At 39.6% G+C, this 15,854-nt stretch overlaps 1 protein-coding gene across 1 annotated transcript in view; it reads left to right on the top strand.

The window, feature by feature from the left end:
• LOC122790656 (solute carrier family 22 member 6-B-like) overlaps positions 1–15,854 on the top strand; it is a 496,093-nt gene that overhangs the window by 285,530 nt on the left and 194,709 nt on the right. Inside the window, exon 5 of the mRNA XM_044058184.1 lies at positions 2,388–2,511. Coding sequence (XP_043914119.1) covers positions 2,388–2,511 — 124 coding nt within the window. The remainder of the gene's footprint in view (positions 1–2,387; positions 2,512–15,854) is intronic.

The following is a 15,854-nucleotide window of genomic DNA, read 5'->3' as shown; positions in this document are numbered from 1 at the left end:
CTACAGGCTTCACATCCATCTGAAGCAGAGCTCTTATGTAACATTATTCAAGAGACACCTACAGGCTTCGCATCCATCTGAAGCAGAGCTCTTATGTAACATTATTCAAGTGACACCTACAGGCTTCACATCCATCTGAAGCAGAGCTCTTATGTAACATTATTCAAGTGACACCTACAGGCTTCACATCCATCTGAAGCAGAGCTCTTATGTAACATTATTCAAGTGACACCTACAGGCTTCACATCCATCTGAAGCAGAGCTGTTATGTAACATTGTTCAAGAGACACCTACAGGCTTCACATCCATCTAAAGCAGAGCTCTTATGTAACATTATTCAAGAGACACCTACAGGCTTCACATCCATCTGAAGCAGAGCTCTTATGTAACATTATTCAAGAGAAACCTAGAACACTGGATGGGAAATTGGAAATACACTCCAGGTCTAGCACTTATATCTTTAATAGACAGAGGCAGCCTGTAAATCTAGCCCTATCTTACATATACCCCTTAAAATAACCTCTAAGGCACATAAATGTGCTGGATACAGTTGGGATGCTTGGTTAGACTTATAAAGGCTCCGGGTTGTTAGCCTTGGATACACTTATCAACCTATGAACTAACTCTGTAATCTAAGTATCACAGTGCTGTCAGAAACAGCCATACGGTTGTACCAGCCACAGCTGTAACATTTTCCCCTACTTATCTAATCTTAAATATGCTAGTGCTTTTAAAGGAGATATTTTACTTAACACTTTCACTGTAAAACCCCACATACCAGCCGTTGTTAACTCGGTACTCTTAATCAGATGCATATTTTTTTATCTTCCTCTAGCTTGTTTCCAAATGCAACAGTGGCCATCATGTCATTCTTCCTTTCTCCTTAAGATCCTTGCTCCCTGTTTTAGGTTCTTATCTCAGAAAACCATGTTACATATGGAAGGATGACACAACAGACCAAATTACAGCTAAAAGCAGTTAAATGAAAAAAAGGTTACTTACCAGCATCTTGCTCACTGCATTGAGGGTCCTTATACTCATTACAGTAGCAACTCTGTTTGGTCAAGGCAGTCTTTATATCAAGCTACCAATCAGTCAATCAATCACTTAACAAAACTGAGTCATGAAGGAAGGGAGATAGGTCAGGCTATCAATTACACAGGCACTGGTTAGCAAACTGAAGTCCTAAGGAAGGGCAGTTAACTAAGCACCTGTCTTGACTTTTGTACACAGGTGTAAACAAGTCATATTTGCTTACACATAAAGACAGCTGAACTGATATTTTTTGGAAATCTTATGGTTATTGTTGTTGTTGTGTCTTTCGGCTTTTCCCGGTTAGGGGTCGCCACAACGGAACTCTGGTTTGCTAATGATTGGCAGTAGATTTTTACGTGCTGAGTTGCCAGCTCTGACGCACAACCTTCAATGAAGGTACACCCATTCACACATGTCTCCACACAGAAGACGCTCTAGCTGAGAATCGAACAGGACAATGCAATACTGTGAGGCGACAACGCTTCCGCAGCACCACCACCGTAGATTTTTTGGAATGGTATTGATCAAAAATGGCATTAAGTTTTCTGATTTATAAACAATATTTTATGACATCTACTTGAAGACTGTGTTGTCTTATCTTCAGTACCTTTCTTTTTTCATACTAGCTTCCCCAGTTTGTAAGACAGCCTGCCTTCGCATGCCACTGTGAAGTATAGTAAACTCCTCTTTTTAAGCACACTTGTCTTGGTAAACAAGCTTTTGAGTTGAAAAGGTCACAGCATGGCATACAGCAGCTTTGCAGGAAATACACAAGTCTTATCATATATCTCATAGATTAAATACAAAACTCTATTCAATCAATGCTGCATTATTAATAACGTTCTCTGTTAGCAGGTTGATGAATATAATATCCATCTAATTAATGCAGATAATGTTTTTCAAACTATTTTATTGTTGCATGCCCCACCATGCAGTGGGAGAGAATGTGTAGGCATTTCACAGTCCCCTTAATGAAAGATCAGTAAGTAAACAACATTAGGGTAATAAGTAGCTAGGCTGTCACAGGCGCATTATCTTTTGATCTCTGTTTTCAGTGCTGGTCATTACATCACACCATTAACTGTGATTTATTAGTTCTGTAATCACAAATAGTATGTGGACTCCATCTTAGACTGATAGATATCAAAAGCTGTTATCAGAAATTATTGGCTTCACCTGATTCATGACTAATTAAAGGCCTTGATATGTTGTCAGTGCTAGATGGCTAAATCAGTCTTGCTATGGCCTACTGTATGAGCTTCCCAAAGCCCCACAGGGCCTAAGCAGCATATGGTACAGTGTAACTTCAGCTTACATCTCAATAATTTGATGTTTTATTTCTATGCTCATAGGCTAATTCCAAGATCTGCTCGTTGGCTTCTGGCTAAGAATCGCACAACAGAAGCTTTGGATTTGTTAAAGAAAGCTGCAGATATGAATGGAAGAAACCTCCCAGAGACTGCTCTACTATATGCGGTAAATTTTTATACTTTGTTTTTTGCATTTTAGGAAGTTTAAAACTCAATTGATATATATGTAAAATAATTTTGAGCTTTCCTGTGGATTTAATAAGGTATTAATCAGACTTATCTGAATATTTTATTCAAACTCATAAAAAATACAGTAACAGGAAAACATCCCAGTTATAAAGTTTGAGTATATACACACTATTCAGCAAATCAGTTCTGATAGGAAGTCATTTACACCATTTTTGGAATGCAGGCATGTTCTTTACATTTCTCTTTTTGCAATTGTATGGTAACCAGAAAATACAGCATTTCTTTAGTGTTTTTTTCCAAACCAGTATAATAAAATAGCATGAAAACCATGCAAGATACCGCTCCAAAACACCATTCCAGAATCGTTAGGTAACACATAAGCACACCATAACAGCTTCAAAATTACTAAGACTGTTTGACACTCTTACTGTTCTATGCTGAAGTTCAATAAATACAGACACCATGTTGTTCTTTTCCTGTAAACTGAAGTGTCTTGTAATGTGGTCCTGCTGTGACTTGGACTGTACAAAATCTTACAGTAATGCTGTTGTACTTGTACCCAGTACACTTGTATTAGAACAGTAGCATATTACTCTTATTACATCAGTACTGCACTTCAAACTCCATCAGTATGCTGCTGCTCATACTCCAGAACTGCACCAGTACTGTTAATACTCATAACCTAACAGTGCTATACTACTCACTTTCCAACACTACCGTGCTACTCTTTCTGTATCAGCACCATATTTCATAATTTATTCATATAGTACTACTCTCGTCTCAACAGTACTGGACTACCCTTTTTTTGCAGTGCTGGTATCCCATTCAGGACTATTATTTTGCCTTGTGCTTGACGAGTATTGGGATAGGCTTCAGCTCCCCTGTTAACCCCAAACAAGAACAACTGGACATTGTAAAATGAATATACAGTACTGTACTATTCATATTCTAGCAGTACAATATTTCTTAATGTCACTAGTACTGCATTACTCGTATGACTCATAGGGTGGTGCTGTATATTGCTCCTACATTCATACTGATTATAACAGAAATTAATTGAAACATTTGCTATATATGTTCTAATTGTCCAGCTTCATTAAAATCACAGAAGAGGTCAGTTATAAAATACATGCTTGTACTAATAAGTGCATTTAATATTTACTTGTATGCATGAACAGTCGGTTCTCCTGAAAATATTAGGACCTGTTACTTGTATAGCACTGATATCACCCTTACTGATTTACATAATAGCACCTGCAAAAGTCACTGCCATTAACAGGTTCATGGGCATGTACTAGGCATTTGGTCCAGAAAACGACTGAGAAATGTAGAGAGCTAAGTCTCGTATAGTAAAAATAATTTAGACTTATCAGCCAAGGAATGCCATATTATATATCCCATATCCCAGGGTAAATTTATGATTACCCATCCAATCGTACACATTAATTTTAAAGGCAGCCAATGTACTGCCTTGCTTGATATTTCAGGTGTGTATATTCCATAAGTATGGGACATATCGGGTTGGATAATTATCACAGTAATAGGTTCTATTCATATGTTGATGAAGGTTAAGGCTCCTGTAGTCAGTGTTTATAACATTGCTAGTCTTATGTAGGTGTACCTGATGAAGCAGGATAGGATTCTTCATGGTGATAAAGGAAGAACGTAGAACACTGTGAAGGAGCCCTGTATGAGGCAGAGTGAAATGAGACACCCTTTTTTCTTTCAACCTAGCTTAGGGAGTTTAGTCTTATAATTTTCTTGCTTAAAATTTTCTGGTGCTTTTCTAACTTTGCAAGATGCTTAGAGAGATACATGCCCAAGGAAGGGGACATTGTATTATATGAAGGACCTGATGAGGGAAGTATAATTATGACTTCCTTCTTGCTAGAGGAATGTTTTTGGAAAATTAGCTGTGTCAGGCAGAAAGATTCCCTAACTGTGATTGACACACAGTGGCTAAAGGACAGTTGTCAGTGAAGATACCCCAATCCCTGAAGACAGATTTCTTTTTAAGGATTGTCTTTAATATGATATGAGCTGGGGGATTCTTGCTTATCAAAGAAAACTAGACTATATTACACTACATATTTGGTATTAACTTATAGTCCATTGCTGGTGCACTAGGATTAAGTCTTAGCTCCAACTTTATAGTCTTCTGCAAACTTAGTTTGCCATAGCAAGTTAACTTTTGCCTTATCATCAGAAAAGTAGATGCCAAAGAGGACTTGGTCCAATACAGAACACTGAAGAACTCCATTGGAGACATACTTTTGTATGGAAGAGGTATCGCTAACAGTAAACAAATCTCAGTTACCCCATCTTCACCTTCAACCCAGTGCCAACCAAAATCATACAAAAATTACTCCTAAAACTTAGGCCAGCCTCTACAGCCACCAATAATATACATTCCGAATATCTGCAACTAGCAGCTGAAGCAATAGCCTGCCCTGTCTCCATATTAATAAACAGATCTATCTCAGAGTGCAAAGTATCCCATCTTTGGAAAATAGCACATATTACACCACTGCACAAAGGGGGTTCCTCTGTAGAACTTAGTAACTGTCGACCCATAGCTATACCATCCCTCCTATCAAAACTTCTAGAGAAGGTTGTCCACATGCAACTGATGAAATACCTCTTAGAAAACAAATTACTATCCATTCAGCAACATGGGTTCAGACCCTTTCATAGCACCACCACCACACTTAAATCATTCACTAATACCGTCAATAACCACAGAAACAACGGACTGCTAGTATCTGCAACTCTCTTAGACTTATCTAAAGCCTTTGACTTGGTCAATCATAAAAATCTGCTTCATACACTAACCACCCTAAATTTCAGCTTCTCTACTATTTCTTGGTTTAAGAGCTACCTAGATGGTAGGCAACAAGCTGTAAAATGGCAAAATCAGCTCTCTCCCGTACTACTTGTCTACCTAGGGGTACCCAAAGGCTCCATCCTGGGTCCTCTACTCTTCACCCTATTTACTAATCAACTACCATCCCCTATACCCAAAGCCTCAATAGTCCAATATGCAGATGATACCACCATTATCTGTGCAGCCAACTACCTTGACCACCTCCTCTCCCTAACACAAGAATGATTTTCCCTGATAGAAACATGGATCACTAAACAAAACCTCATTCTAAATCCAGCCAAAACTAAATCGCTTCTCTTCAGCCCTCACAGATCTCCACCCTCTTCATCTAACTTTTCAATCTCCTCTCATAATAATACCACCATCACACCCAGCAGTCACGCCAAACTGCTAGGCCTCAAAATTGAAAATAGCCTTAAATTTGGCATTCATATCTCCCAGACTATAAAAAGAGTTCACAGAAAAAATGGGCATACTCTATCACAGCAAGCAGTTTCTCACCAGTCACTCGAAGGTTACCACAGCCAGGACACACCTCCTATCGACCCTACTTTATGCCTCCCCCGTACTTACCAATCTCTGAAAAACTGAGCTTAACAAACTAGATAGCTGCTACAATTAAATTGCTAGATTTGCCACAGGATCACCTTCTAGACCCACCATTGTGAAAGCCTCAAAAAACTCAACTGGCTAGAACTCCCCCTGACCCTTCAAGTCAACCAGTTAGCACTTGCTCACAAAGTACTACATCATCCAGGTAACATACCAGCCCTGCAGCAACTACTCCAGCCTTATACCACTACCAGATCCCTGAGATCAAGTACCTGACACCTCCTTAAGGTAACATCATCTTCTTTCAGCTGTTCCCGTTAGGGATCACCACAGTGGATCATCTGTTTCCAATTCTTCCTGTCCTCTGCATCTTGCTCTGTCACACCGACCACCTGCATGTCCTCTCTCACCACATCCATAAACCTTATCTTAGGCCTTCCTCTTTTCCTGTTACCTGGTAGCTTCATCCTTAGCATATTTTTCCCAATATACTCAGCATCTCTCCTCAGCACATGTCCAAACCACCGTAATCTTGCCTCTCTGGCTTTGTCTCCAAACCTTCCAACCTCAGCTGACCCTCTAATATACTTATTCCTAATCCTTCTATATTGGTAGAATAAGTAGAGAATTATATAGAAGGATATATGAGCATCACTATGCAATAGGTAGAGGGGATGCAAAAAATGCAATGGCTAAACATTATATAGATAGCAAATGCAAAAATAATTTTAAATGCTTAGTTATTGATGCAATTCATCCCAAAGTTATAAACATTAACATTGAAGAAGAGTTGGGTTGGCTTGAATACTGCTGGCAAGTCAGATTAAATGCATGTTTTTACCCTGGACTAAACAATAGAGAAGAATTCATTATGTATCTAAAAAGAAAGGGGCTTAAGCATTAGCTTTAGTATTCTTGTCTTTTTAATTAACTAATTCCAATTTATGGGTTAATTATGTTTCAATTGATGTTTTAATTGATTTTAGAATGATATATAAGTGTATTGCTTTTGCTTCACCACCAGTCTGAAGAAATCTCCAATGTTAGGAGATGAAAGTGCTCACTTGTGGTGGAATTTTGGAGTGATTCGTGTCTGGAATGAATCCTGGTTTTACCTTTGTTCTGTGTTTGTCAACACTTTTTACTTTTGGAGTGTGTTTTGTGATTTAGCATTCTTTTTGGCTGCTTTTGTGGACTTATTCCTAATCCTGTCCACCCTCGTCACACCCAGTGCAAATTATAACATCTTTGACTCTGCCACATCCAGCTCAAACTCCTGCCTTTTTGTCAATGCCACAGTCTCCAACCCATATAACATAGCTGGTCTCACTACCCTCTTGTAGACCTTCCCTTTCACTCTTACTGGTACTCGTCTGTCACAAATCACTCCTGACACTCTTCTCCACCCACTCCATCCTGCCTGTACTCTCTTCTTCACCTCTCTTCCACACTCACCATTACTCTAAACTGTTGATCCCAAGTATTTAAACTCATCCACCTTTGCCACCTCTACTCTTTGCATCCTCACAATTCCTCTGTCCTCCCTCTCATTCACACACATATATTCTGTCTTAGTCCTGCTGACCTTCATTCCTCTTCTCTCTAGAGCATATCTCCATCTCTCCAGGGTTGTCTCCACCTGTTCCCTACTCTCACTACAGATCACAATGTCATCTGCAAACATCATAGTCCACGGGGACTCCTGTCTGATCTCATCTGTCAACCTGTCCATCACCATTGCAAATAAGAAAGGGCTCAGAGCTGATCCTTGATGTAATCCCACCTCCACCTTAAATGCATCTGTCACTCCCACCACAGACCTCACCGCTGTCACACTACCCTCGTTCATATCCTGTTCCACTCTTACATACTTCTCTGACACTCCCGACTTCCTCATACAATACCACAACTCCTCTCTAGGCACCCTGTCATATGCGCTCTCTAAGTCTACAAAAACACAATGCAACTCCTTATGACCTTCTCTGTACTTATCCATCAACATTCTCAGAGCAAGTATCACATCTGTAGTGCTCTTTCCTGGCATGAAACCATACTGCTGATCACTAATCATCACGTCCCTTCTTAACCTTGCTTCCACTACTCTTTCCCATAACTTCATGCTATGACTGATCAATTTAATCCCTCTGTAGTTACTACAGCTCTGCACATCACCTTTATTCTTAAAAATCGGTAGCAAAACACTTCTCCATTCCTCAGGCATCCTCTCACGTTCCAAGATTTCATTAAACAATCTGGTTAAAAACTCCACTGCCATTTTACCTAAACACCTCCATGCTTCCACAGGTATGTCATCTTGACCAACCTCCTTAAGGTAACAAACTTTAAAAATGAGGCAGGTAGATCCGTTTATAGCCACTTTAGCTCTAAAATCTGGAACTCCCTTCTAGCCCACATAATAAATAACAACTCCACCATCCAATTAAAAAAAACTACTCAAAACACACTTCCTGAATTACAGATTATGTACCTGTACTACCCCTGGATAGTAACTTGTATGTCTCTGTTTCCAGCAACTAGAGTAACAGCTTATCTACTGCTTTTGTAATGTATGCATGGGGTAATAGTATTACTTGAACACTGTAAAGAAACCTAAAGGACATAGCTTGTCTCTTATGTGTAGAAATGAGTTGTGAAGTTATCTACTCTATCTTCCTGCTATACTTGTTGTTAAACACTTCTATAACATGTATATATTAATGTAGCCTGTGAATGTTGGCAAATACACTCTTTGGTTAACTCACTATCTTATATGTACTATACTTCTATAAGAAGTATAAAGATTGTGTACTCTATATATTGTTTAATTGAACCTTTTGGTTAACATGTCTTTCTCTTGTTAAAGATTTTACTACTCTGGAGCTTTTCTCCCCGGCCCTCCACTGAAAATGGACATATATCCAGTTGGACTCTCCCGGTTAACAAATGTAAAATAAAATAAATAAATAAATAAATTTGGCTATCCACTAGATGACATGGAAATTAATATTAAGTTTTGTAAAGCTGTCAATAACACCTGAATGAGTAATTGTATTAAACTGTTAGCCAGATCCAGATATGCAGTGTGAATGGAGTGGCCTGTATGTATTTTTTCTATGATACTTTTAAAGAAATAAATCAGACTGAGTACATATTATCAGTTTTTAACAAAGTTAGATTGATTTGGCACAAGGGACTGCAGGTTTATAATCATAATTTATAAGATCTGCTGTGACAACTTCCATGATATTATAAAGAATACTGGTAAGACTTAATGATTTTAGGTCTCATCCTATGCCTCCTGGGACTGCGGTGGGGCCACTTTTATGTAGCGGGATCACTATATCAGTCCTCCAAGCTCCTAGTACATGCCCAATGAACATGATAACTTTAAATAGGCTAAGAAGGGTGTGAGCAAATCTCAGATGGCGCCTATTAGGAGCCAGCTAGTCACATTGTCTAGATCTATGAAGATGATGTTCTTGAACTTTGATAGAAATGTTAGGACTTGATGAAAGATTATAGGGAAGGAGTGCCTAGATGAGTAAGAGAGGGAATTGAAGCATGAGGGGGCAGCGTGAAATCAGAGCTGAATTTATTGCCACAAATGCAGGTGATGGTCTCAGAATCAGACTAAATGAAACCATTAGATACTAGTCCAGAGTAGAACTGAGTGTTACATTTGAGATTCCTGATATAGCTAAAGAGGCTTTGTCATCTTTGGTAGAGCTGGCAGGTTTTTACTTTGTATGTACTAGGTAGCATTACATTTTCTAGTAGAATGCTTGAGATTTTTCCTAACCTATTTTAGATATTTTTTTTTCCTGGGGGGGGGTCCTATACATGACAAATACCCTTTTCCTTCTATTATACAACTTGTTTTTGTAGGAATTTCATGAATAGGGTTTCTTCCTGAATTCTCACTTGTATTTGTGGCCCACTAGAAAGGATGTCTCTATACAGTTATGATGGGAATAGAAATCAGAGACAAGTACAGAAGCTTTGACAAGGGGTTCATTGAGAAGGGAGGAACTCTGAAATTTATTGAGGTTATTGTAGTTGTCTCTAAATATAGTAGGCCTCAGCGGGTGGAGTTGCATTAGTTTTGAGACAGAAGATAATAAACTGCTACTGTTAGTTAGACTTAACCAGAGAGGGAATGACATGCAGTTGTGTGCAGGCATGGGTAATATTAGTAAGAAAGGTTATGAAGAGGGGCAGTGTGTACAATTTGCTCTCAGCAAATGGCATTCAGAAAATCTAGAAAATGCTGTGATTACTTATTTATACTATAGGTATGTCACTTACTGGAAGGGTAGTTAAAGTCGCTTAGAAGCCGTGTGTTGGGTTACATAAGTATCTTTTCCAAGTAATTAGGTTTAAAAGATGACCAGCAGGAAACACAGAAGGGGACCTATAATATGAAAGGATATTATTCTTTTTATTTAGCATGATCAGGACTTGGAGAAGTCCTATGGAACTTTCAGTGAATCTAATAAATGTTTGTCCTCACCACATTTGGTGGTGGTTGGAATCTCCACTGGTCACAGCAAGTCAACTTTTTATTCTTCCACATCCCCAGGCCATGGTAACTATGCACACTTTCTTCCTGTGGTGGGGTGGAGTGGGGTGGGGCATTTCAAGGGGAAGACTGTCCAAGGTACCTGGCTGGGGTACAAGGCCAGTCGCCACATCAATAGCTTAGAAGTGAAGGTGGTCTTCCTAGCTTTGCAGGCCTTTTCAGGATATTCTCCTCAGTAGTGTGACTAACATCCAGACCATAACACACTAGTGGTGTGGGATCTGAATGCGTAAGAAGGAGCTCAGTCCTAGCCCCTGTGTCGAGAGGCCATGAGGATTTGGCAAAGGGAGCTGCACTCTAAGACTTTTCTGACTGCAACACACATCCTGGGGAAATCCAACATCCTTGTGAATGGTTTAAGCAGGCACATTCTGTTGCCTCATGAGTAGTCTCTGAATCCTTACATAGCAGCACAGATTTTCAGTTGCTGAGGCACTCATTAATGCAACCCATTTACGTCCCCATGCAACATGAAGTGCAGCAGCTTTTATGCCCTGATCCTGCTAGAGGGGTAGTCAGTAATGGATGGTCTCCTGCATGCTTGCCACCCCCACCCCACCCCAGGTCATCTGTACACCTATCCCCTGACACTTTTAACAGTCAAGTTTCTTCAGAAGGAAGCCCATTGCAGAGATACTGTCAAGCTCATTGCATCATTCAGGCCACATTACGTTTGGTTTCCCTTCCTTTGACTTCACCTGTTTCTGCTACCCTGGGCATTAGACCCATTTCTGGGTCTTATTTCTAACCCCTCCTGAACCTTCACTCTCTCAAGCTAACTGCATGGTTTCTCCAATCCAGATGATGTCCAGGAATCCCAAAGCTCTCAGAGAGCGCTATTCAAATAATTTCATCCTTCCAGAATTCCTAGACAAGGAAGGTTTATTCTAGTAAATGGAAGAATTTCTCTACTGAGACTTCTTCCAAAGACTTAGATCCATTTTCTGCCCTATTAAATGCCATTCTTAACTTCTTGGCTGTTTTTTTCCATTCTGTTATTAGATATTCTACCATAAAAGTACAACTGGCCACCATTTCTAACTTGCACATTGGCATAGATAATATCCCTGTCATGGCTCTTAAGCTCTCTAAAGCTTTCTTGAGGGCCACCTTTTTATTACATCCACCTGTTTTAGATCTGGTGTCTCCTTGGGGCTTTCCTTTGCTGCTCCATTTTTTTTTAACTAGCCATCCATTTTGAATCTTCAGCCTTGCTATCCTTAAAACTGCTGTCATGGAAAATCCTCTTTTTGGTGGCTGTCACTTCAGCCAGAAGATTGTCTGAATTTCAAGCATTATCATCCTTACTTGATTTTTCATAAAGGATCAATCCTTACTTTCTGCCCAAGGTTGCGTCTTGGTCTAATTTGAACCATCCCGTTCACTTGATGGTGTACTTTCCAAATTTAGGCAACAAGGGATAATATTTGCTTCATTATTTGGATGTCCATAGACAACTCAGATTTTATTTGGACAAAATCAAAAGTTTCTGAAAATCTACCCAACGTTTAGTATCCTTTTCAAAGTCAGGACTTGGTAAGCCTGTTTCCAGAGTGACCCTATCCATATGGCATTTTGATTATATTTCCTTTACATACTCCTTGAAAGGGCTATTTTTATTTGTAAAGCCTAATGGTCCTTGTATGAGAGCAGTAGCTACTTCAACCATCTTTTTGCTGCAGGCTTCTATTGATGATACTTCTGCTGCAGCTACTTGGTCAAACACTCATACCTTTGTGTCCCATTACAAACTGGACATTGTCTAGATCTAAAGCTTGGTGATGGTTCCATCATCTTGCAGAATGTTCTCTCCTATGGTCTTCCTTTTTTTTTTTTTATTAAGTGGGAGCTCTGTTCTACAGGTTGAGAATGGATGGAAAAGACAACATTGGATACAAGTTATGTACTTACCATAATGATAGATTAATTTTGTCTTCTTCTTCTGTTCATCTCAACCATCTTTCTCTCCCTCTATGCTCCCTCCAGATGGTCACCTTTTAGTAAGTGCTCCCAGCTGGACCTACAGTCTGGCCTTGAAGCCTTGTAATGTTGGTAAATTTTTGCTACCCTCTGTTCCTCACTGACAAATTTATCATCCCATTTATGATGTATTACATTTCTGGGAGTTTTCATGGGGCAAACTATCACTGACTTTCAGTCAGTACTCCATCTCTACCAGAGTTTAGCACCCACCTTGCCTTCAAGTCCTTGGAGGAGCTGTGGGAGAGTATCTGTATTATTTAGGACCACCATTACCTCACACTAAATTACCCATGTTCCAAACCTGGAGCTCCTAGAAATTTAAATCACCTTTAACAAATCCACCTATTACATACAAAAGTCTTTCTGACTCATTTTTACAGGATTGTTTTCCCTGGCACCTCAATTTTTGAAGAGCTTTTTCTTTTACAAGAAAAATAGATCTGTATTTAGATTTATTTTTGTGGTGTTCCATTCAGGCTTTCATCTCAGCAGGGGAATTCCACAGAATTCCAGGTATCATGGTGTATATACTATTCATGATACCTCTTGCATACTCTACATAAGAAAGATTCAATGGTACCTCAAATTTTGAAGTTTGTGAAAATGGAAATTATGTGGTAGGGACACAAATTTCTCAGAATCCAGGTCTCCTGTTCTCCTCTCCTGATCTGTACAGACAGTCACAACAGATGCCTCAGACTTTGTTTGGGGAGCAGTGTGTATGGGAATAAAAGTTCAGGGCCTTTGGAACAAAAAGACAGACCTAAACACATAAACTTAAAATTGATGTTAGCTTTTATAAATGCTCTCAGCTCTCTCAACTATCTGTGGTCTATGAGCCCGCTACAATGTTTATAGATAACACCGCAGTGATAAAAAGCAAGGGGAAACCAGATCTTACCCTCTGTGCAGATTAGCCATGCTAGCCTAGGATATAGCTTCTCAGCACAATCTCACTCTACAGATATCTTGCATACTATCAGAGCAAAATCAAAGGCCAGACAAGCTGAGCAGGAGCAGAACTGCCCCATGAATGTAAACTGAATCTGAGGGTAATTAAAGATTTGATCCAGCTGTTGGGGAATACCTCAAATAGACCTTTTTGCCTTTGTTCACAACAGTTGACAAAATTCTGATGCAGAACTCCATGCGAGAATGCATGGAAGACGGATGCTTTTTATTTTCCTTGGACAGGAATGTTCCTGTATGCTTTTCCACTCTTTCCACTAACAAATATTCAGAAAGACTCCTCAAAGATCATTATGGTGACTTCTTTCTGGTCAATGCAACAGTGGTTCTCCCTTCTTTTGGAAATGGACAGAAGTAATTACCACAGATATCGTCACAGACTGGATTTACTTATGCAAGACCAGTGGTGATTGATATATCCCAACCCCAAACAATTGCAGCTGACTGCCTGGCTGATAGGGTTTTAGTATCTTTTAGGCACTTACTTTCTGAGGATATGCAGCAGGTAATAGTGCAGACAAAAAACTGTTACAAGAAAATCATATATTAGCAAATGGCAAGAAAAGAGCCAGGACCCATTCAGGACTAGTATTTCTCTGGTACTACATTACTTGTATGAGTTATTATCCTATGGGCTATCTTACTCCTCTATCAAGGCTCATTTGTCAGACATTTCAGAATGTTTGCCTACAGATCCCCCTCTTTCAGAAAATGTTTTTAAAAGGAGTGTTGCATATAAAACCTCCTAGAAAACAGGTGACTCCTCCTTTGGATTTTTATTTTATGTTAGAAAAAATTAGCTTGTGCTCTTTTTCAACCAGCTCATCAAGCTGACTTGATGTTCTTTGTATGGATAACAGTCCTACTTATTGCTCTGACATCTGCAAGAAGAGTATCTGAGTTGAAAGCTCTTATGATGGCTCAACCTTATTTTAGTTTCCACAAAATTAGAATTTCTTTAAGAATTAATCCTTCATTTATAATTAAAGCGGTCTTCAAGTTTACCTTAAGCCAAGCTATCCAGCTACCTGTCTTCTTTCTAGAACCTTAAAATGAGGGAGAAAGGATACTCCATACCATAGATGTTTACAGACAACTCAGGTGCTATCTTGACAGAACAAAATCTTTCAGAATGTCTGATCAGTTGTTTATTTCTTGTGAAGGTAAGAAGAAAAGAACAACCTATGTCAAGGCTCATTCTGTCAGAGCTTTGGTTCCATCTGTGACTTTTTGGAAAAGGTTGTATTCTAGATGCAGCAACTTGGTCCTCCATATATACTTTTACAAAGCACTATAAACTAGTTTCCTTTTCCAGGTCTAGGACTGGCTTTGCTATTACCAGTCTCCAGGGACTCCCGGGCCCTCATCCTTCCTCCTCCCAGTCATGTTAAGCTATGGTAGTCTACCCATACAGCTAAGGTTACTGCAACAGTGATCCTTATGAGGAACATAGTGCAGTTGTGTAAGTAAACTTGCTATAACAGTAGATGTCCCAATGATTACTGCTGCAGTAGACACACCCTCTCTCCATTTCTCTTATGTATGTTTTTTTGTTTTGTTTTTCAGGGTATGGACATTTATTTTTATTTTCCTAGCAATATCCTTTTCAGAGCTTCATATCTGCGGTGGTACAGCAGTAGCGTTGTTGCCTCGCAGCAAGGGGTTCTCCCGTTCGATCCTCGGCTAGAGTGCGGGGAGTGCCTTCTGTGCGGAGTCTGCATGTCCTCCCTGCAGTTGAGTGGCGTTCCGAAAGACATGCGTGAATGGGCGTGCCTTTGTTGAAGGTTGGGCGTCGAGCGGGCAACTCGGCACCATAAAAATCCACTGCCAATCATTAGCGGACCGGAGTTCTGTTGTGGCGACCCCTAACCGGGAAAAGCCGAAAGTCAAACAACAACAACAACATCCTTTACAGAGCGTCAATTTTCCCATCCTTCTCTCTCTCTCTCTCTCTCTCTCTCTGTTGTCATGAAAGCTTTGAAGGACTTGGTGCCCAAACTTGACTTTTAGTCAACTCAGCTCATGGTAGCATTTTGGGGATGTGGAAGGTGATATGAAGCTTTGGAAACTGGCTGGCTGTTATATCCTTGTCAGGATATAAGCCATTATTTTATTTTAGGCTACTGCAGCAGTGGTCATTCAAACCCCCACTGTTATGGTTAAGTTTACTTACACAACTATACTATTCCCATCAATGTCACCCATGGATTATGGAAATTACTGTTACACTACAGATCATTATACTAAACCATATACCATCTTGCTAGTGTATTTTAATTACTCATCTGTTGACATATTGGTCATCTTCTTTGTCAGGCCTAGCTGTAATACTCCATCAATAAATGAGACAATC

Source organism: Protopterus annectens, chromosome 1.part2 (genome assembly GCF_019279795.1).
Source record: "Protopterus annectens isolate FY-2018-M chromosome 1.part2, PAN1.0, whole genome shotgun sequence".
NCBI lineage: Eukaryota > Metazoa > Chordata > Ceratodontiformes > Protopteridae > Protopterus > Protopterus annectens.
The sequence above is the reverse complement of the archived record's forward strand: the minus strand, read 5'-3'. Positions and strand labels throughout refer to the sequence as shown.